This window comes from Dipodomys spectabilis, unplaced genomic scaffold, assembly GCF_019054845.1.
Source record: "Dipodomys spectabilis isolate Male_0828 unplaced genomic scaffold, ASM1905484v1 ptg000004l, whole genome shotgun sequence".
In the NCBI taxonomy this organism is placed as follows: Eukaryota; Metazoa; Chordata; class Mammalia; order Rodentia; family Heteromyidae; genus Dipodomys; species Dipodomys spectabilis.
In genome coordinates this window covers 10,397,907-10,421,641 of record NW_024870681.1, presented here as the reverse complement: position 1 = coordinate 10,421,641, position 23,735 = coordinate 10,397,907, and the positions used below count along the sequence as shown (strand labels likewise).

At 44.8% G+C, this 23,735-nt stretch overlaps 1 protein-coding gene across 1 annotated transcript in view; it reads left to right on the top strand.

Moving 5' to 3' along the window:
- The first annotated feature begins 697 nt into the window (after nucleotides 1-697).
- Nucleotides 698-23,735, top strand: part of Ypel2 (yippee like 2) — a 39,278-nt gene continuing 16,240 nt past the window's right edge. The window contains exon 1 of the mRNA XM_042692449.1: nucleotides 698-988. Within this exon, the coding sequence (XP_042548383.1) occupies nucleotides 872-988 (117 nt within the window). The 5' untranslated portion in view covers nucleotides 698-871. The remainder of the gene's footprint in view (nucleotides 989-23,735) is intronic.

Genomic DNA, 23,735 nt, shown 5'->3' with positions numbered 1-23,735 from the left:
ATAGGACTGGCAAAAACAAACAAAAAAAAAAAAAGAAAAAAAAAACCAACAATAACAAACAAGCAAGAAACAAGAATAAAAAGCTGAGGCTGCGTGTGTGTGTGTGTGTGTGTGTGTGTGTGTGTGTTTGTGTATGTGTGTGCTGGGGGGGCGCTGCTAGTATTCTGGGAGGAGTAATGGGAAGCCTGCTGTTCGAAGATATTCTGGTATAATTCATGCCACTACAATTTTCAAAGGCAGGAGTTCTAATATGCTCTTAATTTCATTCATCAATATTTATTACTTAAGTATACAAAAGGTCTCAATTCAGTGTCAGTACTTACATCTTGTTAGTACATCTTGATCAACGTCACCCCTCTTGTAATTCTCCATCTCTCCCAACCCCACCCATCTCCTCTCTCATTCATTGACTTTTTTCTGGGCACTTCTGAGCAAGGGATTGCAAAAGGAGTCACTTATCCCAAATGAGCTGGTTAGCCCTTAGGGACATGACAGTGCTGTGTTGAGGCCAAGTCTCCAAAACAGCAAGTCGGGAATGGCTTCTTTCTCATTCATTGGGCAATTTGGTCACAGGTGTGGGGAACAGAGAAAGGGGCTGTATCACTCTGCATATGCGGCTCTCTTACTTTCCCAGAATCCTTGCTAATGAGGTTTCCCTTATCTTGGCCCTTCAGGCTGCTGAGAACCAGCCCTAGACCTCTGCTTGAGGGTCCTTCCTCTGAAGACATCACCAGTGTGTGGAGCCTGCCCCACACCCACCCACTGCCAAACCACGGCCTTTACCTGTGTTTTTCGGTGTTTCCCGTGCGACCCATCCTGTGGGAGTGCTTCGTGGGCTGCCCCGGAGTTCACTCCACGCTCAGCGGCGCCAATGGTGAAGATGACAAGATCTAAGACTTTCCAGGCATATCTGCCCTCCTGCCACCGGACCTACAGCTGCATCCATTGCAGAGCTCACTTGGCCAATCACGATGAACTAATCTCTAAGGTACATGTCTCCTGCAGGCCTTTCTTCCCTACCCCTGGGGAGGGCACTAACGGTTCCTAGTATTACAGAGGTTTAGAAGCCCTTACAGAGCCATCATCTTTGGAACTCCATCTTTTGCACAAAGATGGCTGACCCACTCAACTGAGAAATATCTCCCAAGTGTTGCAGGGACAGATCATAGTTTAATTTATTTAGGAAATTAGATGTCATCTTTGGAAGCTTGGAGGGACTGGCAAGTTGCAGGCTAGAGAAAAGAGGGGCTAAGGAATAATTAGAACACACTGCTGTGGCTTAGGTTGCTAGATGAAGAGTCTTTTTTGTTGAAAAGGGAGAGGAGAGTTGTTTTGTTTTTCAGTGCTGGGAATCAAACCTGGGGCTTTTCACATGCTAGGCAAGTGCTCTCCCACTGAGTTATACCCCCCCCCCCCCCCCCCATACTCCCAGAGAATTGATTAGTTAAGATGAGAGTTCCTGGCAAGCCCTTGGGCAAGCTGAGAAGCTGTGCCATTACCAAAAGAGTGACCTTTGGGGGAGAAAATGGCCTGTTGAAAAGCCGACCCAATGGCTTTAGGGCTATGCGTGATTTAATAAGGAATGACATTTGATCATAGTCAGGAGAAAGAATGGAACAGTCTTCTCTGCAGAGCCTTGACAACTGCTTCTAAAGTTGGGGCTTGGGGGGGATTGTCCCAATTGTGTAATCCAGGAACTGAATACTTCCAGTTGCATTCCTAGGGGAGCTACCTCTCCCCTAGCCCTAGATCTTAGAGGAGGACAAACAGGTTTTACTAGGCTGAGTGACAAAGAAACAAGGGCGACCTTTTTTCCCCCCCTTAAACATCTTTCACCAGGACTTGGATTTAAAAGTGCCATTATGGTTTAAAAAAAAAAAAGCCCTTTCGCAGATCCAAACAAATGTTCCTGATCTATTTACAAGCACAAGCACTACTGGAAAAGACAACCTTGCTTTCATTGCCTGTGGTTTGGGAGCTTCAGCCAGAGAAGGATGAGGGCTCAATAGTTACAGAACACTACTGGCTAGCTAGCTGGCTGGACAACCCATGTCTATGGTAGTTGAAATTCTCTAGATCGGGCCGGAGGATGGAATTCCTTGTTCTCAGTCTATTCTGGGGTATATAGTAATTGTTAGCCCAATGCCTGGATCCCTTAAATCCTGGCTGTACTTTTATGCTGTCCCACTTTCTCTTCTCTGCATTTCTGAAAATGGTTCTCCTTTATGCTATTTATACTTCAACTATCCTTTAGATACCTTTCTTTTTTCCCTTTTTCTTTTTTTTGACAGTGCTTGGTTTTGAACTCAGGGCTTTGTCCTTGCTACACAGGTGCTGCACCCTTTGGGTCACACTCCCAGCCCTTTCTATATCAGCTAATTTGTCTAATCTCGTGTCTCTTGGATTTCTGGGGCAGCTCCTCGTCTGGAAGTTTGCATGTATGTGAGAGGCTGTGGTACTGAGAAGAGAGCATCCAATTCTCTGGACCCTGGATGTTTTTTTGAAACCTCCAAAGACAGTGTTTGTATCTAGTGGGAAAACCAGGTAGCATAAGAAATGGAGATAATGCCAGTAGCTCATGCCTGTAATCCTAGCAATTTAGGAGGCTGAGATCTGGGTTTTGTGGTTCCAAGCCACAAGTCCTGGCAGAAAAGTCCTCAAGATGCCATCTCTAATTAGCCATCAAAATGCCAAATTAGAAAATGGATAAAATGGTAGAGCACTAGCCATGAGCCCAAAAGCCAAGTCAGAGTAAGACATCTTGAGTTCGAGCCCCAGAACCAATTACCACTCCCCACCCCCACCCCAAATTGAGTTACTAGTAACCTGAGAATTAACATTCATGTCCTAAAAACTGCTTAAAGGCTATTCCACTCGGCCCCCACAAGAAATCTTTAGGAATGCAGCTAGCCATGTTTTATACCATTGGAGGAGCTGAGACTCGTAAAAGTTGCCCAAGGATCTCAAATAGGAGGCTCAGAGAAGAAAGATTATTTCAGAAAATGAAATGATTTGAGCTGGGCTTTGTAAGACTGGCAGAAGTGGAATATGTGTAGATGGTAATGGCCTTTCTTATATCTGACCCATTTGACTGGGTGTACTGGGCCTCTGATCTGGCTTCTTCATGAGCTCTTTTCATATCCTTGAGTTTGTGTGTTGTTGTTCATGGTAAGAGCTCAGTACATGATTAAATGGATAGATGGGGCGTGAGACTCGAAGACAAGTAATGAGCAAAAAAGACTTCGTTGGCCTCATGTCCTCCTTTCTGCCCCATTTGGGGGCAGAAAGGCTCATTCACAAGTCTAGGCCAAAGTCAGCACAACTGTGATTTCATTGGCTACAGCCGGTGCACAGATGGGGTGCATTAGAGCTAGATGATTTAAGGAGTTGGGTGAAATGCCTGACTATGGGGAAAGAGTGAGGGAACTGTGGTTGGCATTGTACAAAGATTCCTTTATTTCACTCCACAGCCACCCCCGGCATTAAATAATCTATACATTCTTATGCAGGTCAACTTAATGGAAAGATCATCACCCTAGTTCCCTTCTTAGAAAATGGGCCTTTCTTTGCATCTCCCCTCCCCTTCTCCTGAAGAAAGTTCAAGGAGAGAATGTCCCTCCTGTTCTCCCCTCTTGACTTAATCTCCTGTGCAGTTTCAGAATCTGCACAGTGGGAGTCAAGATCTGGGCAGCCTCTAAAGATCATTGGAGCCCATACAGCAGTGCAATTAAACGATACTTTGTACTTGCAACGGGGCCTTTAGTCTGGAAAGCTCAGCATTTTGTTGGCAATTTTGTTTGTTTGTTTAAACAACTAGGGTCTATATTGATATGGTTTTAGAAAGAATCCTGTGCTCAATTTGCATGTACAGAGGCTTAGTTACCTCTAGTGGGCTACTCAACCCCTGAATCTGTCATTCATTAAATGGGGAAAGATAATGTTCTCTCTGTTGTTGTTTTTTGGACGGTCATAGAGCTTGAACTCTGGGCCTGGTTGCTGTCCCTCAGCTCTTCAGCTTAAGGCAAGTGCTCTACCACTTGAGCCACAGTGCCACTTCCAGTTTTCTGAGTGGTTTGTTGGAGATAAGAGTCTCACAGTCTTTCCTGACTGGGCTGGCTTTGAACCATGCTCCTCAGATCTCAGCCTTCTGAGTAGCTAGGATTATAGTCGTGATCCACCAGCACCCAGCTGTTCTCTTGATGGTCTTCTTCTAAGTCCATTAAGGATGGTAGTTGGTGTGTGCCATTGCATGTGGTTTATTCTGGCCTCTTTATAAGGACAATGTGAGCTACCATGAGAAAGACATCTTAGGAGAAAGATATTTCTCACTGGGGAAGGAGCTGGTTTTCTATATTGTGTTATTATAGGCTCAGATGAGATCATGGATATGTGGGTGGTTTGCAAATTACAAAGCTCTGTGCAAATCTAAAGTAGTTCAATTGCTTCTCTTGTCCTTATTGTCCAAAAATGCAAAGGGAGGAATAGGTCTAAGGGTATTATTCCTGCTGGTACTAAATAGGTTTAAATTAGCCATGATATGATAGTTTTGCATTGGAACGTGAAGCCTAAGTATTGGAAATGAAGAAAGGGCAGTGGGCAGTAGGAAAGCCGGTGTGTATAGAAAGCAACACAGGCTTTCCTGGTGTGGTGTGTGTGTATATGTGTGTGTGTGTTTATATATCCAAACTTTGAATTGATAATAGAACTATCTAGGGAATGTGCTGATGCATCCTACAATTTCTTTCTTAGGGGGTGCTGTGCTCTAAATGCTGGAGTGTTTGCATGCAGAGGTATTTTCAGTTGGCACCAGGAATTGCTCACACTGTTGTTTCTTTCTTAATCATGCCATCTTTTGTACAAAAATATACTTTGGTTATGAAATAATAGCTTCAGACTAATTTGTTGCCTCGAGTGAGAATAGTCTAAATCAGTGGTCACCAATCTATTAATGGAAACCTGGGTCTTGACAAAGCTTTGTGTGAAATGTTACCTCTATTCCTTCCCACTGCTTAAATTGTGCAATAGGCCTTTGGGGAGTAGGAAATTAGTTGATCACAAGCCCATTTTAGACACTTGTGACTTCATTCTTAGACACAGAGGCTGCTTTAGTGCTCTTGGAGGAAAGGCATTGCAGGAGGCCATAGAATAGGTGTCCAGAGCAGGTGGGAGGAGGAATTTTTGCTCACCCGCTCATGCTTTTTTTACTTTTTTTTTTTTAACCAATTGTCTTGTGGGTTCCTAGAATTGCAGATAATTTAGCCCGACCTCTGTTCATGAGGAAACAGGCCACGTGCAAGTCAAGTGATCAGCCTGAGGTCACAAAGCATCTGAGCCAGGGATCTCTACATCGTAACTTTGGCTTTGCTTGCTGTGAGCAGCCCTGGCCTGCCTTGCTTTCAGGAACATAGGAGGAGGCAAGTTGTTTTTGTTCTCTACCAGGTTCCATTGGGCTGACTGGTGGCATTTGGGTTTTTCTCTTCCTACTTAGAGGTTATTTGCAGCATTACTTTGAGAAGAGATGTAGAGGGCAAGATGTTCTGAAGTCTCTATTGATCTGGTGTCTGCCAAAAGGCTAGCCCTATACTCCCTTTTCCCACTTCTGCCTCTGAGCCTGTAGTGTTTTAAACCAGTGATTCCCAGTAAGACAGGTACCCCAAAAGCCGTGGCATAGAGGTTATAGACATAGGGATAATGGTATGGAAGTACAGAGCTCTGTCTCAGCCCTGCTGACTCTCCTGTCAGGGCAGAGCATCATTTCTTTTTAATTCCTGCCACCCACCAATAAAATATTAATGTCCTGAAGACAAGTGCTGGTAGCCCATGCCTATAATCCCAGCTACTCAGGAGGCTGAAGTCTGAGGATTGCTAAAACCAGCCAGTCCACGAGACTCTTAGCTCCATTTAACCATGAAAGAAGCCAGAAGTGGAATTGTGGCTCAAGTGGTAGAGCACTAAATAGCCTTGAGCAGAAAAGCTCAAGGACAGCACTGAGGCCCTGAGTTCAAGCTCTAGGAGTGGCACAGAAGAAAAACAAATTAATGTCCTAAAAATGTGATGTGAAGAATAAATTCAGTACTATTATTTCTAAAACTGTCCTCATTTCTTTTCCCTTGGTTCACTGAAAAGTGTCATGGCAAGCATTGGGTTGTAGTGATAGTGTTAGTTTTACTGTCACATCAAACAGCATAATTCATAAAGATTATGTGTACTCTAAGAGGAAAATCCTGCAGATAACTATCCTCTAAATTTCTCTAGGTTACAAAATGTGTTAGAATCTAATTTTTGAGATTTTCAGTAACTCATAGATTTTCAGTAACTCATAGATGTGATATACCAAATTAACAAACCATTGGAATACAGTTAGTATTTTTACAATAGAGAGGAAGCAGGGCTGCCAGTGGCTCATGACTGTAACCCTAGCTACTCAGGAGGCTGAGATCCTGAGGATCACAGTTCAAAGCCAGCCCAGGGGAGAAAAGTCCGTGAGACTCTTATCTCCAATAAACCACCAGAAAACTGGAAGTGGTGCTATGTCTCAAGTGGTAGAGCGCTTGCCTTGAGCTGAAATGCTGAGGGACAGCGCCCAGGCCCAGAGTTCAAGCACCATGACTGACAAAAAACAACAACAACAAAGGAAAAACTAAATAGAGGAAACAATAAGATTGCATGGAAATCAGACTGGGAACATGGCTGAGTGGTAGAGTGCTTGCCAAGCATGCATGAATCCTGGATTCAATTCCTCAGTACCCCATACACAGAAAAAGCCAGAAGTGGTGCTGTCACTCAAGTGGTAGAGTGCTAACCTTGAGCAAAAGAATCTCAGGGACAGTGCCCAGGCCCTGAATTCAAGCCCCAGGACTGACAAAAAAAAAAAAAAAAAAAAGATTGCATGGAAATTTATAAATGTTTATAAGACCTATATGATAGCTTTAGGATACCATACCTCCTTTTCTTGTTAAAAATGGCAGTGTTTCTTAAGAAGCACTTGTGTATGGCGAATGCAGAAAATGATAAATTGTAGAAGAGTTCCAATTCAGCCTAGTCAGCCTATTTCAAAACACATTTAACAGATTTGGCTTTGTAAGGAGAAGTTACTTCTTTGACCTCAGTTACATCTTTTCCTCAAGTAATTTACCTCTGAAAGTCTTGTCTCCTTCTAAGGAAATGTCAGCTCTTTTATAGAGTGATCTGTTGGCTACCCAGGAAGGGGTGACAGGTGGACCAAGTCTGAACACAAAATCTCTCAACCAAGAGATATGTTTATAGATTACTCTGTTTCTTGGTGAAGAGAAATTATTTGCAGCTAGTAAAATGTTCTGTCTTATTGTATCTTCCATCAAGACAGATTGAACTAATTCAGGCTAGGATGAGGCATAAATTAGGCTGGACAGTTTGTGTGGCATAGCTAGTCTAAATAGGACATGTTCATTGGACCTTGAATTTCTAGTATATGTGGATAATAACAGTGAAGGCTGTGGTCAGTATTTGCTTTTTAGACTGTACATTCCATCATTGCACGGAGTCTAAGTATGTACTGCACCACCTCTGTGTAGAGCTCTACAATTGTTATTAGAGTAATGCCTTCAGAAATTTCATCCTTAGTTGGTTCACAGGGTGTGCTGGCACATGCCTGTAAACCCAGTTACTTGGGAGGCAGAGGCTGTTCCAAAACCAGCCCAGACAAACAGGAGACCTTACCTGAAACAACGTAGACAAACTAGGGTGCGCACCAGGTGCCGGTGGCTGACTCCGGTAATCTTAGCTTCTTAGAAGGCTAAGGTAAGAGGATTGCAGTTCAAAGCCAGCCTGGGCAGGAAAGTCTATGACTCTTATTTGTAATTAACTACCAGAAAACCAGAAATAGAGCTGTGGCTCAAAGTGGTATAGCACTAGCCCTGAGTGAAAAGGTTCAGGACAGCGCTCAGGCACTGAGTTCAGACTCCATAATTGACAAAAAAATAAAAATAAAAACCAGAAAAAAAAAACAACTAGAGTGTGGTTCAAGTGGTAGAGTAGATAGACCCTAAGTATATAGGCTCTGAGTTCAGGTCCCAGATAAAATGAGTTCATTAGTCATCTTGAAGGCTTTACTTCCTATTCTTAACAGTTGTCACAAGTATAACAACACTGGGGTGCTGTTAACCTGTGCACTGCTTGAGGAGATGGTCAGGAGGTTATCTTTCAGCCTGGAGCACTAGCATAGTTCCTGGATTCTTACAATATTTGAGTGAATGACTGTTAGTACTATATAAGAGCTTTTCATCAGGGAGTTGAGGCTGGAGTAGCTTCTAGGACCCCTTGAAGCTAATTGGAAGTGTGATTCTATGTATATGCGGCTTTTCCTCCCCCAAGTTAGTTTTCACTGTTTGTTGGGAAAATGATAAACCAATCAAATCTTTTAAGATCTGTCCGGAAAATGAAGTTGTGGGAGTTCTTTTTTTTTTTCTTTTTGGTGGGAGTTCTTGCAAGGAAGAAGTGGCATGGAGCTGTGGTTGGAAGCAACCTGGATGTGTGGAATAGGATGAGAGAGGCCTGTAAAAAGAGCAGCGTGAAGAATGAAGCCATTCTTTTGGATTAGATATAGAGGGACTGTGTGAAAATACATGAGGGCTGGGAAGGTGGCTCAGTGGTAGAGCACTTGCCTTGCATGCCTGAGGCCCTGGGTTCGATTCCTCCGCACCACATAAGCAAAAGAGAAAAAAAAAAAGCCGGAAGTGGTGCTGTGGCTCAAGTGGTAGAGTGCTAGCCTTGAGCTGAAGAGCTGAGGGACAGCACCCAGGCCCAGAGTTCAGGCCCTACGACCGGACCCCCCCCCCCCCCCAAAAAAAAAATACATTGAAAGAGTAGGACACTAGAAGTTCAGCCTTGGCAATTTGTTGCTGCTTAAGACTTGAGCACATAGTAACATGACTAGCTAGCCAATCCTGGCTGTTATTAGGATGTAGAGGAGCTGCTGAGGAAGAGACTACAAATGGGAATTTGAGAGTACCCATTGATGTTGCCTGGATATGTTCATGCACCTGGGGGCATTCAGTAATTACTCGTCCTGCTTAGCAGAGAAATAGAAATATTCTGTGTCCTGAATTGCGCTTCTTCATTGTGAAAAGTAGTGTTCCACAGCTCCTGCCTGACCTGGTGGTGCATGGTGCATGTATGAAATGTCACCACTCCATAGATGAAAGCATGAGGATTGTGAATTTGAGGACACCGTGGGATATATAGCAAATTCTAGGCTAGCCTGGGGTACATCATGATATTTGAACTTAAACAACAACAACCAAAATTAAGTAAAACAGGCTGGAGATGTGCTTTTGTGATAGAGTGCTTGCCTAGCATGCATGAAGCCCTGGGTTCAATTCCTCAGTACCACATAAACAGAAAAGGCTGGAAGTGGTTCTGTGGTTCAAGTAGTAGAGTGCTAACCTTGAGCAAAAGAAGCTCAGAACAGTGCCCAGGCCCTGAATTCAAGCCTCAGGACTGGTAATAACAACAACAAAAAATAAGCAAAACAACAAAAAAAATGTAGGTAGCATTGCTAACTAATTTGTATCCAGGGAGCTTATGGAGATCAAGTCTGGTGAATCATCTTTGTTTTTTGTTTTGTTTTGTTTCTTTGTTTTGTTTTTCCTGCAGACTGCCAGCAGCTGGATCACAAATCTGCTCCAACGTGATCCTTTCTATGTGGTTACTTTAAATACCAAGAGGAAATGTTGACTTGAGCAATGAGGCGTGCCCCAAAAATTAACTCTGTGGTTCACAAATGCCTAGAATAAGGTTTTAATCATACATCCCTTTGTGTATTAGTGTCTGGGCACTTAGGAGGCACAGGTGATCACAAAGTTGTGTTCCTACTCAAAATTCAAAGAGAACTTTTTCTTTTATGGAGAAGAGGTGTTGGGAGGGGGTGGGGAGACTTGAGTCTTACTATGTAGCTCAGGCTGGTCCTTACTCCAGAGTTCTGCCTCAGTTAATCTGGGTGTGTACCACCTTGGCCAGCAAGAAACTTTCTCAACTGGGTAATTTGGTGGTAGTGATGATGGGGGATGGGAGGGGAGACAAAGAAGTGGCTGCTGAACTCCAACCCATGTGGGAGGACTCTTCCTCTACATTAGTACAGTTTTGTTGAATAATATGCTAAGGCAGGCTTTTGGGCTAGGTGCTAAGGACAAAGAGATGGAAACCAACACAATTTCTGCACTTTGAGAGCTAGGATTCTTGAGGGGCTGCAGGAATGTTGTAGATGAGATTAGGTTTGCCGTCCTAAAGAACTCTAGTTTGGGAAAAAAAAATAACCCTACATTGCTGCTATTTATTGAACCTCTACTGTGTGCCAGGAATTCTTCCAGACTTACTCCATCCCTTATTTTACAACATCTCTTCAGTGTAGGGATTAACTGACTTGCCTAAGGCTAAGGTTCCTAGAAGCCAGACAGTCCACATCTGCTTCTACCCATTCCCTCCTCATCACAGCTGTACAGTATAGCCTGGGTAACCCTTTAGCCACTGGCTCTCTATGGTTAGTCTCTCAATAATATGCACAGTAAATCCTATACTTATTCCTTACTGTTATTTTTCTTAACTGGAGAGTCCTCATTGCTTTCTTTTCTAATTACTTCTTTCCTGGGGATTGAACTCAGGACCTTCATGTAGAACTCATTTGCCTACTTCTTGTTGTTTTTGTTGTTTGTTTTGAAAGTTACTGATGACTGGCATGTACTGTGGAATATGCTGTTGTGGTTGGACTCAACTTTTTTCCTCCTTCCCTCCTTTCCCCTTCCCTTGCCCTTCCCTTCCCTTTTCCCTTTTTCCTTACCTTTCTCCTTTCCTTTCCTTCCCTCTTTCTCCCTTTTCCCCCTCCTTCTTCCCCCTTTCCCCCTTCTTCCTTTCTCCCTTCCCCTTTCTCTTCTCCTTCTCCTCCCCTCCCTTCCCCTTCTTTTCCCTACCTTCCCCTCCCCTTTCTTTTCTGACTTAGACTATTTGTAGTCCAGGCTGGCTCAGCTTGCCTCAGCCTGCTGAGTGCTTGGGTTGGATATGTGCTGCCATGCCTGATAGATGCATTCTTTTTTTTTTTTTTAATGGCCAGTGGTGGGACTTGAACTCTGGGCCTGGGCGCTGTCCCTCAGCTCTTCAGCTCAAGGCTAGCACTCTACCACTTGAGCCACAGTGCCACTTCTGGCTTTTTTTTTTCTTCTGCTTATATGGTACTGAGGAGTTGAACCCAGGGCCTCATGCATGCAAGGCAAGTGCTCTACCAATGAGCCACCTTCCCAGCCCTCTTTTTTTTTTTTTTAATTGTTAAGTAGTTGTGCAAAAGAATTACAATTCCCAAAATCAGGTTATAAGTACAATAATGGTCAATGGCATTCTTTATGTCTCGTTCTGAGTATTCTGGGGTCATAGACTCTTGAACTTTAGAAACATAGAGGCCTTTGGACTTTGATTTTCTACACCTTATTTTATAGACTAGGAAGTCAAAGCCCTCAAAAAGAAATGGAGAGCAGTTAATTTTGTACTCTCCACCACCACCTACTGTCTTGCATGAAACAGGCACTTGTACATTCTGGAGGAAGCCCTGAAGGTGAGGGAGTGAAAGCCAAAATCCTTGTGATCTTGCAAGACTGTCCACCTCTCCTTTATCAACTAAAAGAGTACAGTAGAATAGACTGCCTTTGTCTACTGTTTCTGCCCCCCCTCCCTTATTCTGACAGAACAGCATCTGATGATCCATGGCCACATGCCTCTGTGGCTTCCAGATACCTGTGTTTAAACCCTGGCTTAGAGTAAAGCAGTGAAGCCAGGTGCCTGTGGCTCATGCCTGTAATCCTAGCTACTCAGGAGGCTGAGATCTGAGTATAGCAGTTCAAAGCTAGCCCAGGCAGTCAAGTCTGTGAGACTTTTATCTCCAATTAACCACTCAGAAAACTGGAAGTGGCACTGTGGCTCAAGTGGTAGAGCCCTCGCCTTGAGCTGAAGAGTTGAGGGACAGTGCTCTGGCCCAGAGTTCAAGCCCCATGACTGATAAACAAATAAACAAACAAACAAACCCAAAAACCAGTGAAATATTTCTTAGTAGTAAAACAGGACTGATATTAAGTTAGATATCTGGTAGGACTTTTGTGGGAATTCAATATAAAGTAGTTAGTGTTTGATCTCAGTAAATGCTCAATGTTAGTAACTTATTATTCTGTGAATATTGACTAAGCAAAATCAAATGGAAATTGGCCCTCAGACATAACTTGGCCCCCTGCCTTATTTGCTTGTTTCCTTCCTTTTGAATCCTAGCTGTTGCACTGTAGCTGAAAGGATCCATCACATCCATGCCAGGGGACCATGCGGAGGCAGGCAGGTACAGGAGAAAGATTATTATAACGTTTATTAGAGCAGCCAATTTGCCCCAGAGAGAGCACATGGCAGCCTCCACTATCTAGGTAGCAGCTGGGTCTGAGGGATTGGAAGTAAGGTAGATGGGAGTTTAGGTGGGTCTGGGGGGAGAGAGGGAGGGGCCAGCTGTATGGCTGGAACTCCAGGAATGGGAGGAGCTCAGGTATGGGTGGAACTGAGGACCAAAGGTGGGCATACTGCTTATAGTAGCCATATAGTGGCTGTAGTGGTCTCCTGAGGCCTCTAATCATTATGCCTCTTTCTTGCCCCTTATAATTCTAAGGGGACCAGCAGGTCTCCAGAGATAAATAGGAGCAGCAGCTTCTACTGTTGCTCTCTGGGGCATTATCTGCAAGCAGCAGTGAGGCTTCCCTAGAATAATTTAAATGGAAAAAATCTCCCCCTACCTCTTCCCCTATAAACCATCAGGTGGTTAGTGCCTCTGACCCATGAGTCAATAGCCATCTACCGAGACTACAGCCGCTCAGGCAGAGGGAAGAGAGTTTCAAGGCCGGGTGTTGGAGCTGTAGCTGAGCATTGCTTCTCAGTTTGCCTCTTTCTGTTGGTGCAGCTCCTGCACAGGGGCGGGATTCTTTGGAGAGAGCTGTTTTCTTTATCTTAAAACAAAACAAAACAAAAAAAGAATCTCAGATACCTTTGTTCCCAAAGCTTAGCAGAACTAAGGGAGGGCTTGCCCTGGTAACCCAGAGTGTTATCCTTGAGGTCAGGGCTGTGGAGCTCTTGGCTTCCCTCTCCTCCCAGTCCGTGGCTGTTGGCAGGACAGTGACTCAGAGGAGGAGGGGGGAGGAGGAGAGGAAGAGAGGAGGAGATGGCTCCACCAGCTGCTGCTAAAAACAACAGCAACATCTAATCAGTCCCTAAACTCCCTCCCTTCCAGACCACAGTGATGTCAGGGAAGGAGCAGGTGGTACAGCGCTTCCCCCCACCCCCTCTCTCTTGTGGGTCTTTAAAGGGACAATTTATGATGCCCAAAGGAAAATTATCTTGGGGGGGGGGGGAACCACAGAGCTTCTTTTCCTCTCCCTCGTGGAGTGGGCCCTACCAAGAGCTTTCACAGTAGCCGGTTTACCACACAGCTGGATAAGAGGACAGAAAAGCAAGCCCTTGACAAAGCAAGACAACACCACGGGAGGCATGGCTCAAGGGGTAGCCAGCACTTTCAGTGAACCAAAGGGAAAAACCCAGAACTCAGAGGGAAAGCTCCAGCACTGAGCTTTATCATTGGTTCTCAATATAGCGAACTTGTAGCTGTCAGACAGTGAGTACATGATGGCAGGCTTCAGGAAGCCCTGCGCTCACTGAGCTTGTACCCATTAAGCACCATTGGGCACCAGCATCTGAAGAAGAGGGTAGGGCGCAGCACAGATGGGGATCCTTATTTACAGCCAGGTCTGTAGCTTTCTGTGGCCAAGCTGAGACCTCATTTCCATCATTCCATCATTGTTTGTCATTCAGATTGGATAACTTTTCGTGACATGTTCAATGCACTCGGCCTTTTTTTTTTTTTTTTTTTTTTATTTTCCTGCCACTCCTGTCACTTCAATCCCAGCTAGCGGGTAAACCTGACCATTTTTTTCTTTTTCTTTTTTTCTTTTTCTGTCGGTCGTGGGGCCTGAACTCTGGGCCTGGGCACTGTCCCTCAGCTTTTCAGCTCAAGGCTAATGCTCTACAACTTAAGCCACAAGGCCACTTCTGGCCTTTTCTATTTATGTGGTGCTGAGGAACTGAACCCAGGGCCTCATGCATGCAAGGCAAGCCCTCTACCACTGAGCCACCTTCCCAGCCCTAACCATGGTTACTCTATGTCCTTGGGGGGGAATTGTGTGTATAATCAGGGCCAGAGCCTCTCACCACAGGGCAATGGCTGCTTTGTTACTACTCTAGGTCTTCTATTTTTTTTTTTGGGTCCGGTCGTGGGGCCTGAACTCTGGGCCTGGGTGCTGTCCCTCAATGCTAGCACTCTACCACTTGAGCCATGGCGCCACTTCCGGCTTTTTTTTTTTCTTTTTGCTTATGTGGTGCTGGGGAATGGAACCCAGGGCCTCAGGCATGCAAGGCAAGCGCTCTACAACTGAGCCACCTTCCCAGCCCCTACTCTAGGCCTTCTAAAGAAGCTCCTCAACTGTACCCCCAGCAGCCTCTTTCCACGCAGAATATTCCAATTGTCAGGTTGTGAGAAGGCCTTTACAAAAACAGTTTTCTCAGACCAATTCACCCAGGAAACCTGGGGAGAGAGAAAACAACAACGACCCTACAAACAAGTGAAACCAGGCTTGATGGAGCTTCTGCATGCTTGACGTCCCCATATTTTCCTCTCATCCTCTGCTCATCAGAGGAAAAAAAAAGAGAGCAAAATATATCTGTGGGGGAGGAAAGCTCCTCCCTGCCTGTCTGCTTTGCTATAAAAACAACAGGCCAGTGGGCCCTGGGCACTGTGCGGGTAGGCACTGGCTAAGTACATAAGGAAGGAGGAAAGCCGATAAGATAAGGTCTGACACATCTAGGTCACCAGGCTGCTGCCAGCCACCTGTGTGACTGGTCACCTTGAAACTACAGAGGGAGGGAGGGAGGATGGACTTTTGTTCAGGGCCCAGACTGGATAACTTCCCATTCCTTTATTTACTCAATAAACATATATTGAGCACAATTAGGCACCATCACTTGCTAGGTGTTTCAGGCTCCTGCCTGTCTCTGACAAGCAACATCTCTGGTTCCCAGGCCTGTTAACCAGGGCTAAAAAAAGAAATGACTTCATTCAGAAGCCAGTTGGTTTGCTAAACTTGCAGGGTAAGAGCAGCCCCAACCATGGTAGGAGAAAAAGGCTGCTTGGAGTCTTAATTCCTGGTTCTTTGGGCTAGATCCAATTTTTTTTTTTTTTTTTCTGTAAAGGCCAGATAGTAAATATTTTAGACTTTTCTGGTTATATAGTCTCCAGATAAAACTTCTGCAGAGAATATATAAACAAATGATTGTGGCTGTATGCCAGTAACATTTTCTTTACAAACTAGGTGAGAGGCCCAGTTTTGGCCCTGGGGTTGTTTGTTTATTCCTAGGTTGGCTGATTGAATTGACTGTTATGAAGTGTACACTGGAGAAATGGGTTTACATCATTTCTAGAGGAATCTCAATGGGCCTGGTGGCTGCATTTGGTGTGGGTAGTGTATAGTGGCTGAAGCACTGTACTAATTGACAGGTTGTAATTGGCCCTCTGGTGTCAAATTAGTTGCATAGAGAATTCATGCCACTTCAACCTCAGTCACTTAGTGTCTGCAGGTTCCTACCATATGTTAGAGTCCACAGTTTTCTACAATGTCCTCACTTCCAATGGGAGAACTGGGGGCTTGGGAGGGTAGACTCAGGGATGCCATCCTTAAAGCCGGGAATGACAGGTTGCTTTTGCTTCAGGCCCAGCTTTACACTGAGTTTTCAGTGTATTGTTGGACAAGACACTTAACCCCTCTGGTCATTTGACAGGTATAGAGATATTGGGACTACTGAGCTATCCATAGGTAGCATATGATTTAACATGAATGGTGGGTCATTATAAAATGTGGCAAGCGGTCACACAGGACATAGAAGTCAAACTAGACTCATTCTGTGGGAACTAGAGGGATTTAAGCCAGAGAGAGGTAGGATTTGATTGAGATTGGATGAGAATATTGAAGCATGGCCTATTTTGGAAAACCAGCTGTCTGGCTTCTATAAACTGTATATCCTAGAGCTTCATGTGAATAGCAGTGTTGATACTGTATCATAATGCAGTGAATAAGCATTGATAAGGTGCCCATGGTTGTTTATAATTAGTAATCAGGGTCGATCTGTCCCTGGTGATGCCTCCAGCTCAGCAGCAAGCAGGTAAATCATTGATGTAAATGATGAGTAGCCAGAACTCTGAGAGGAGGCCTGTGAAAGCTCCCTGAAGCCTGGGCGCTGTCTTGCCTGACTCCCCTGGCTTAATTCAGTGAGGCTTTCTGAATTGTTGAAAGCTGGCAATTTCAGCTCTACTACTATTTTGAAGGATGAACTGAATTAAAGAATTTAGATGGAGGGAGAAGCTGGGCGCTGGTGGCTCACGCCTGTAATCCTAGCTACTCAGGAGGCTGAGATCTGAGGATCGTGGTTCAAAGCCAGCCCAGGCAGGAAAGTCTGTGACACTCTTGCCTTTAATAAACCACTCAGAAAACCAGAAGTGGCGCTGTGGCTAAAGTGGCAGAGCGCTAGCCTTGAGCTGAAGAGCTGAGGGACAGTGCTCAGGCCCAGAGTTCAAGCCCCACCACTGACCATAAAAAAAAGAATTTAGATGGGGGGAACAAAAGAGTTCAGATGTAGTCATGAGGTTTGGAACAGGGAATGTGGGGAAACATAATAGGGAAACAAGTGTGAAATAGTCTTCATGTTGTTTAGGGCCTGAAAAATAGTCAAAATTGGATCTGAAAACAGACTCCTGGACTATGGCTCCCAAGTCTTATCAGTTACCTGAAATAACAAGGCAGCTCCCTCAGAGACTCTTTTTTTTTGGGTGGGTGGGGGCCACGTCCAGTCGTGGGGCCTAAACTCTGGGCCTGGGCGCTGTCCCTCAGCTCTTCAGCTCAAGGCTAGCGCTCTACCACTTAAGCCACAGCACCATTCCGGCTTTTTTCTTTTTTGCTTATGTGGTGCTGAGGAATCGAACCCAGGGCCTCAAGCATGCAAGGCAAGTGCTCTACCACTGAGCCACCTTCCCAGCCCCCTCAGAGACTCTTATCTGGCAGATTTGATTTGTGATAGGTCAAGGGACCCTAGCAAGTCACTGAAGACACAAGGTTTAAGGAGTGTTTGCTCTCCAGGATCTTATAAGTACAAAGCCAGCAATTCAGGCTTGTTTCACTGTAGTTCAACTCTGGTAGGGCTTTTTGTGTTTTTTGTTTGTTTTGTTTTCTTTTCTTTTTTGGGGGGGGAGGTGGTCGGTTGTGGGGCTTGAACTCTGGGCCTGGGCGCTGTCCCTCAGCTCTTCAGCTCAAGATCACTGCTCTACTACTTGAGCCACAGCCCCACTTCTGGTTTCCTGGTGGTTTATTGGAGAAAAGAGTCTCACAGACTTTCCTGCCTGGGCTGGCTTTGAACCATGATCCTCAGATCTCAGCTTCTTGAGTAGCTAGGATTACAGGTGTGAGCCTCCAGTGCCTGGCTTTATTATTATTATTATTTTTAAAGAAAGTCTGTCTCTCTCTGTTGCTTGGGCTATCCTGAAACTGGACCAATTTTCCTGTCTCTACCTCCTGAGTGCTGGGATTATAGGTGTGTATTGCCATGCCTGGCTACAGATCTTTTTAACTAGAACTACCTATCCTGTTTTGATGAACTAATACTGATAGTTGGGAGTCACTGGGGTAGAATTGTGTTTTCAGTACTTGGCAGATACCTTTAGGCACTATTGGTATCACTGTCCATTCTCACTAGCTAGCCCCATCCATGGTAACTTGCTGGAGGCCCAGAAGCATGCTTATTCCTATAATCATGAAAAGAGTCAACCTGTCACTGTTTATTAAATGGCAGGCACTATAATGGGCCACTTTTTTTTCTGGTGGTGGTACTAAGGTTTCAACAAATGCCTTGAGCCTGGTAGGCAGGTGCTGTGGCATTTGAGCCACACCTCCATTCCTGAATCACATATTTTTGCTCATGACAACCCAGAAAGCAACATACTACCACTGTCCCATTTTCAGATGTGGAAAGTAAGGCTCAGACAGACTGGGTTAGCCAAGACATTAGATACAAAATATCAAAGCTAGGAATTGCAGATGTGACCCCAATACCCACCTCTTCTTACACAGCCTAAATCTTGGCTCTGAATTAGCCAAGAAACTCAGCATAGTGCTTTCTCTTGGTCCCTCCCAGTCCATCATCCTGGCGTTGAAATCTGGGAACCCCCTATTCTTGGGATTTGGACCAAACATGACACCCAAGGTAGCTTCTGCTCTTTCTTCTTGTTTGGTTGTTGGGTCGAGGGCGGGTGGTATTCTGGCACCTAGAGCCATGACTGGCATGGGGAGTAGAGCAGGGTGAACCTCACCAAGGGCAGAGTTAAACTTTCTTCAACTGTTTGTTGATTAACTCCCTTCTCTCGAAACCAGACAAGAAGAGGAACTTGGGAGTCAGCAGGGCTGAGAAGCCCTTATTTGTGTTCCAACTGGGTCAGAGGGAGTGACCCTGTGCAGTGGCCTCCCCCCCACCCCTCGCTGCTGCCCCTCCTACCTTGCCAGGGGCTTAGGGAGCAGAGTTTCCATCACTGAGGAAGAGTGAAGAAGGAGGATTCTAGCCCCTAGCCAAAAGAGGGGGCAGGGTGGTTGTGCTCCAGTGAAGCCCAAGACTATCTATTCAGTTCTTTCCTACCCTTGTCCTCTGGCTCCTCTGGAGCTAGTGTTAAGTTGCCTGAAATACCCAGTCTCTTATTTCACATCCTCAGGCAGTGATCCCACAACCAAGGTGCCCTTTCAGCTTAGCTTTCCCACTGGCTGCTTGCTCATTGGCACGTAAGCCTCTAAGAGAAGAGAGGCAAGGCAAGGGGTTGTGGAGAAGTGGCCACCTCTTCAGTAAACCCTTTTTGTAAACCTGTGCATTGTGGGCCCTGCAGATCCCCTGGGTTTTGTGGGGCTGGGCAGGCCTGGGTGGTAGCCCCAGGCCTTTACTGGCAAAAGGAACTTGGCTTGGCCGGGATCCAGTTATACATATGCTTAGGCTTTTTACCTCTAGGTGGAAATTGAAGGTTGAAAGTTTGTGAGTGTCAAGGGACAAGGAAACTCTGTTCCTTGTGTGGGCCAAGAGAATGTAGGGGCTGCTTGAGCCAGCCTCTGTTTCTGAATAAGCTATCGTGGCAGTGCCAGATGCCTGGTCCAAACCTTTCTGAGATGTTTCATTCCTTGGGCTAGATTGAGCTGAGACATGACTGCTGCTGAAACAGGAGAGGGAAGAAGCCAAGTGGACAAAATGTTCCTGTGTTTGGATGGGCCAGCCCCAGTACATACAGGCCTGGGCCCTTGTGAATTGAGATGAAACCTCTCCCCATTCTCTCTATCCATTCCATAAGCTGAGTAATAAATGAGGTTACTGCCCAGCTGAACTGGTTTTAATTTGCCTTTCTCCAAAGTGATAGACTTATAAAATGAAGACGGGAGCAACCAGGAAGCTTGTACTGATCCCTTTGCTGGTCTCGCTTCTTTGGGGAGTGGCTTTATACTCCTGGACTCAGACTCTTATCTCTTCCCTGGCAGTTGCAACCAAAGTAAATACCTAGAATTTAGTTCTGGGGATTATCGAGGTATGTAGAGTTAGTTGATATCCCAGACAGCCGCAGGTCATTTCCCCGAGGAGTGATCCCCACCCATGGCTTTCTTTCAATGATGACCTTGTCTCTGCCAGCGTGACAGAACCTCTCTATATATGTAAGTTGATCTTGAGTATCCAGAGACTGTTTAAAAATGTGTACCGAAAGGTAGCAATTAAATGTTTGTGTTGGAATAACCCTGGCCTCTACATTCTCCCAGGAGCCCTAGCCTAGGGAAGATGATTAAAAATAGATCTGAGTAGTGCTTCCTGCTTGGCAGATGGCTGATAGCAAATGCTGGGGCTTGTGGCTGACCTTTCCTTTCTGAAATCTGCTCTGTATTTCCATGATGCTAATTGAGTCCCTCTCTAGACCTAATCAAAGACTCTTTAGCTGGCTGCAAAATACCACGGCTTGCAATCCTGGCTGGGCTCAGCTCATGGAGCAACATGAAAGTGCTGGAATTTTCATGGAAACACCCACTCCTTGGTCCAACTGGCTGGTCCTTGTTTAAAAACTAACAAGTTCTACTTTCAGAATTACTGCCACACTGACTCTCTCACTCCCATCAATATAAGGCAAGATTAGTGGCTACTGTCCCGTGTTCAGATGTGCACACAGTAGACAGTGCTCAGGGAACAGAGTATGCAGATGGCTGGCAGAGCCGGGGAGATGTGAGATCTGGATTATAGGAGAGACTATATAGTCCCATCTGCCGCCTGCCCTTCCTCACCTATAAAATGCAGAGAATACTACCTGCTTATTCCGCGGGCTTATTGATAAAATTAAGAGGAAAGATGGTTCGTAAATAAATATCCCAGGTGGTCAAGCTATAGAAAATATAGATTCTGTAATCCCTTCTCTTGGGGGCTGAAGACAGGAAGAAGATGGAGGTCAATCTAGGCTACATATTGGGCAAGTCTTAAAAGAATAATTATTAATGTCTTAAACATCCATTTGGGACCATTTGGATTTATTAATACGATTTTCACATAAGTATGAGGTGGGACTAGAGATAACACAGGAGTTCATATTGACGATACATAGACACTTGTAGTTGCTCCATCCCTGGGATAGGTTCCCTGGGCTGGTCTTCCATCTTAATTTCCTTTCCAAGGAAGGCACTGTACTAGAATCAGCCTATACCCAGTGCTCTTAGCCTTTCCAGCCCCACCCATCTTCTTTAAACTCTAATTTTCTTATTGTGATCATATTGTCCTGTTCTTGGCATATTTTTAGTCCTGTCTTCTGGTTTTCATGGACATTGCTTCTGGGCAGAGATAACAAGCGATATCCTCAATGGTGCCCACCAAGTTTCATAGCTGTACATTGAATACTTGTTGTTTTCTAATTATGGAGGGACAGTACTTGTTCATCGAACCATACCATAAGATTCTGAGACATTCTCATATCATTGGCCATTTAGAGTTTCTGCCTCATTCTTTGTGTGTGTGGGGGGGGGAGGGGTGGAGAGGTCATGGGGCCTGAATTCTGGGCCTTGTCCAGTTGGTCCCTCAGCTCTTCAGCTCAAGGCTAGCGGTCTACCATTTGAGTCATAGCACCATTTCTGGCCTTTTCTGCTTATGTGGTGCTGAGGTTTTGAACCCTGGGCCTCTTGCATGCAAGGCAAGCGCTCTACCACTGAGCCACCTTCCCAGCCCCTCTGCCTCATTCTTTACTGTCATAGATTGTGTTAGGTTGACAAAACACTTCATTTTTTTGGCCCAGGAATTAAGTTTTCTAGTTCTCAGAATTTCACAATGAGGCCAATGGTTTTGTGTTAGCTGAGGAAGAAGGTTGAACAAGCAGAACACGTGGAAGGGCTTGAAGCTTCTACATCTTTACCATGAGAATCTTGAATCATCAGATAAGATAGATCTGCTGATGAACAGAGAAGACCCATTTTTTTAACCATACATAAACAGGAAGTCTAACTCTTGAGTCAAATGCTCATTTAGTGCATGAGGCGGCTGTTCTCTTGGGAACATGGGCTCCCAGAATGTTCCCTTTCCTTCGGAAGAGACCTTGCTCAACCCCTTCATTTCACAGATGATGCAATTACAGCTCAGGGCAGCAGGGTTCTGTCCAAGGACATCCTCCTAGTTAGAGGCAAGTTACTCCAGCCTTACCTGGCAGGGGTGGAAGTAGTCAGGTTGGTTATTCTGACCCAGTAGTGTTCCATTTCTAGAGGAAGTACCAGGTATTGCCAATGTGCCCAGTCTTTGTGACATGCTCCCCTCTCTTTCCTCTAAGACTCTTTGTGATTTCTCTATCATCCTCTTAAGTAATATTTCTTCCTTTACACTTTATTACTGCATATTCTATAAATCCAGTTCCCAAGGGTATGTGAACACACAGGTTGCTAGTTGGTATATGCTAATATGCCTCAAGCTTTGACAATTGCCACAATGGAAGAGAACATGTTAACCAAACTCCTTTAGTTTGTACAACTAACCTGAAGCCAGTTAGTCATCCTAAGTAAGGTCATACACTTTGAGCATCTCCAGGAGAATGGAAGGCTGAGTGCATGTTGCGATGAAAATTGAGGTCAAGATCATGATGGAGGAGATATAAGCCATACGTACCTCCTGTGGAAGATTGGAAGAGGCTATTCAAAGGAATTTTGCCACCCTTTTTCATTGCTGAGGAAGCCGATCAGAGGTGTGACATCACTAAGCACAGGACAGGTCCTTTCTAGGACCAGTTGAATCCAGTTCACGGAATTGCAGTTTATTGCTTAATGATGGTGATGTAGTCACAGTAATGCATCACCAGGAGATTTCTTCATTGTGCAAACATCATGGAGTGATATTACTAGATGATAGAATTTTATGGGCTCATCCTGTACGTGATTCTTGCATTGTACCAAGCTTCTTAACTGGCAGGCCTTTATAAAGGAAATTTGTTGTGGGCAAGGATGTTAGTCTGTAACCCAAAGATTTCTAGCATCAAAGGATCTAAACGTAGATGCTCTCAGGTAACAGAGCTCAGCTATATAAGGAGTTTGACAGTAGAATGGGCTTCCCCAGGAAGTAGGTTTTCCCTCTTAGAAAATGCTAAAGAGAGGTTATGTAGTAACCTGGCAAAAGCCATGCTTCAGGTAAATGGTTGGCTATGCAAGGGTCCTTCACACTTCAGTGGTCATGAGTCTATGAAATTCAAACAAGATGAGGTCATGTTATGTTTTGAGGTCATCATTGCCATCCAGACCTCAACTCACTGAATGAGATTTCAGCAGACTGTGATTACATTTCTCTCTACAGCTCTCCAAGCAGACTTCTAATCATTCTTTGCCAGATGCCAAAAAAAAAAAAAGAAGCAATTTAAGGAGCTTTTTAGCTGAAAGGTCTTAGCCTTGAATTATTTTTTCAAGGGTTGTGAAATAATCATTCTTTCATTTGGTAGTGACCCAGCTCTGATGAACACATAGTTAGCTACTTACTTGTTAAACCAGAATTTATATTCATTAATTTACAGTGAAGCATATCATCATAAAATCTACAACTGTGTAATATTGTCTTTGAAAGTAAACCTACTTGAGCAAGAGAATGAAATTTAGACAGTTGCTAAGTAAATAGGGAATTTGAGTAACCTACAATATTTGCATCAGTTCTGACAGATTGATCCATTCTTCTTAATTAGAAAGGCAGGTCTTCCAAAGAAATACCTTCTAGAAAAATCTTGATGTTTTAAGTCAAAGCCTGAGCTGGGAATATGGCTTAGTGGTAGAGTGCTTGCCTAGCATGCATGAAGCCCTGGGTTCAATTCCTCAGTACCACATACACAGAAAAAGTTGCAAATGGCACTGTTGCTAAAGTGGTAGAGTGCTAGCCTTGAGGAAAAGAAGCTCAGGGATAGTGCCCATGCCCTGAATTCAAGCCTCAGGACTGGCCAAAAAAAAAAAAAAAGGAGTATGCCGGGCGCTGGTGGCTCACGCCTGTAATCCTAGCTACTCAGGAGGCTGAGATCTGAGGATCGCGGTTCAAAGCCAGCCCGGGCAGGAGAGACCATGAGACTCCTATCTCCAATA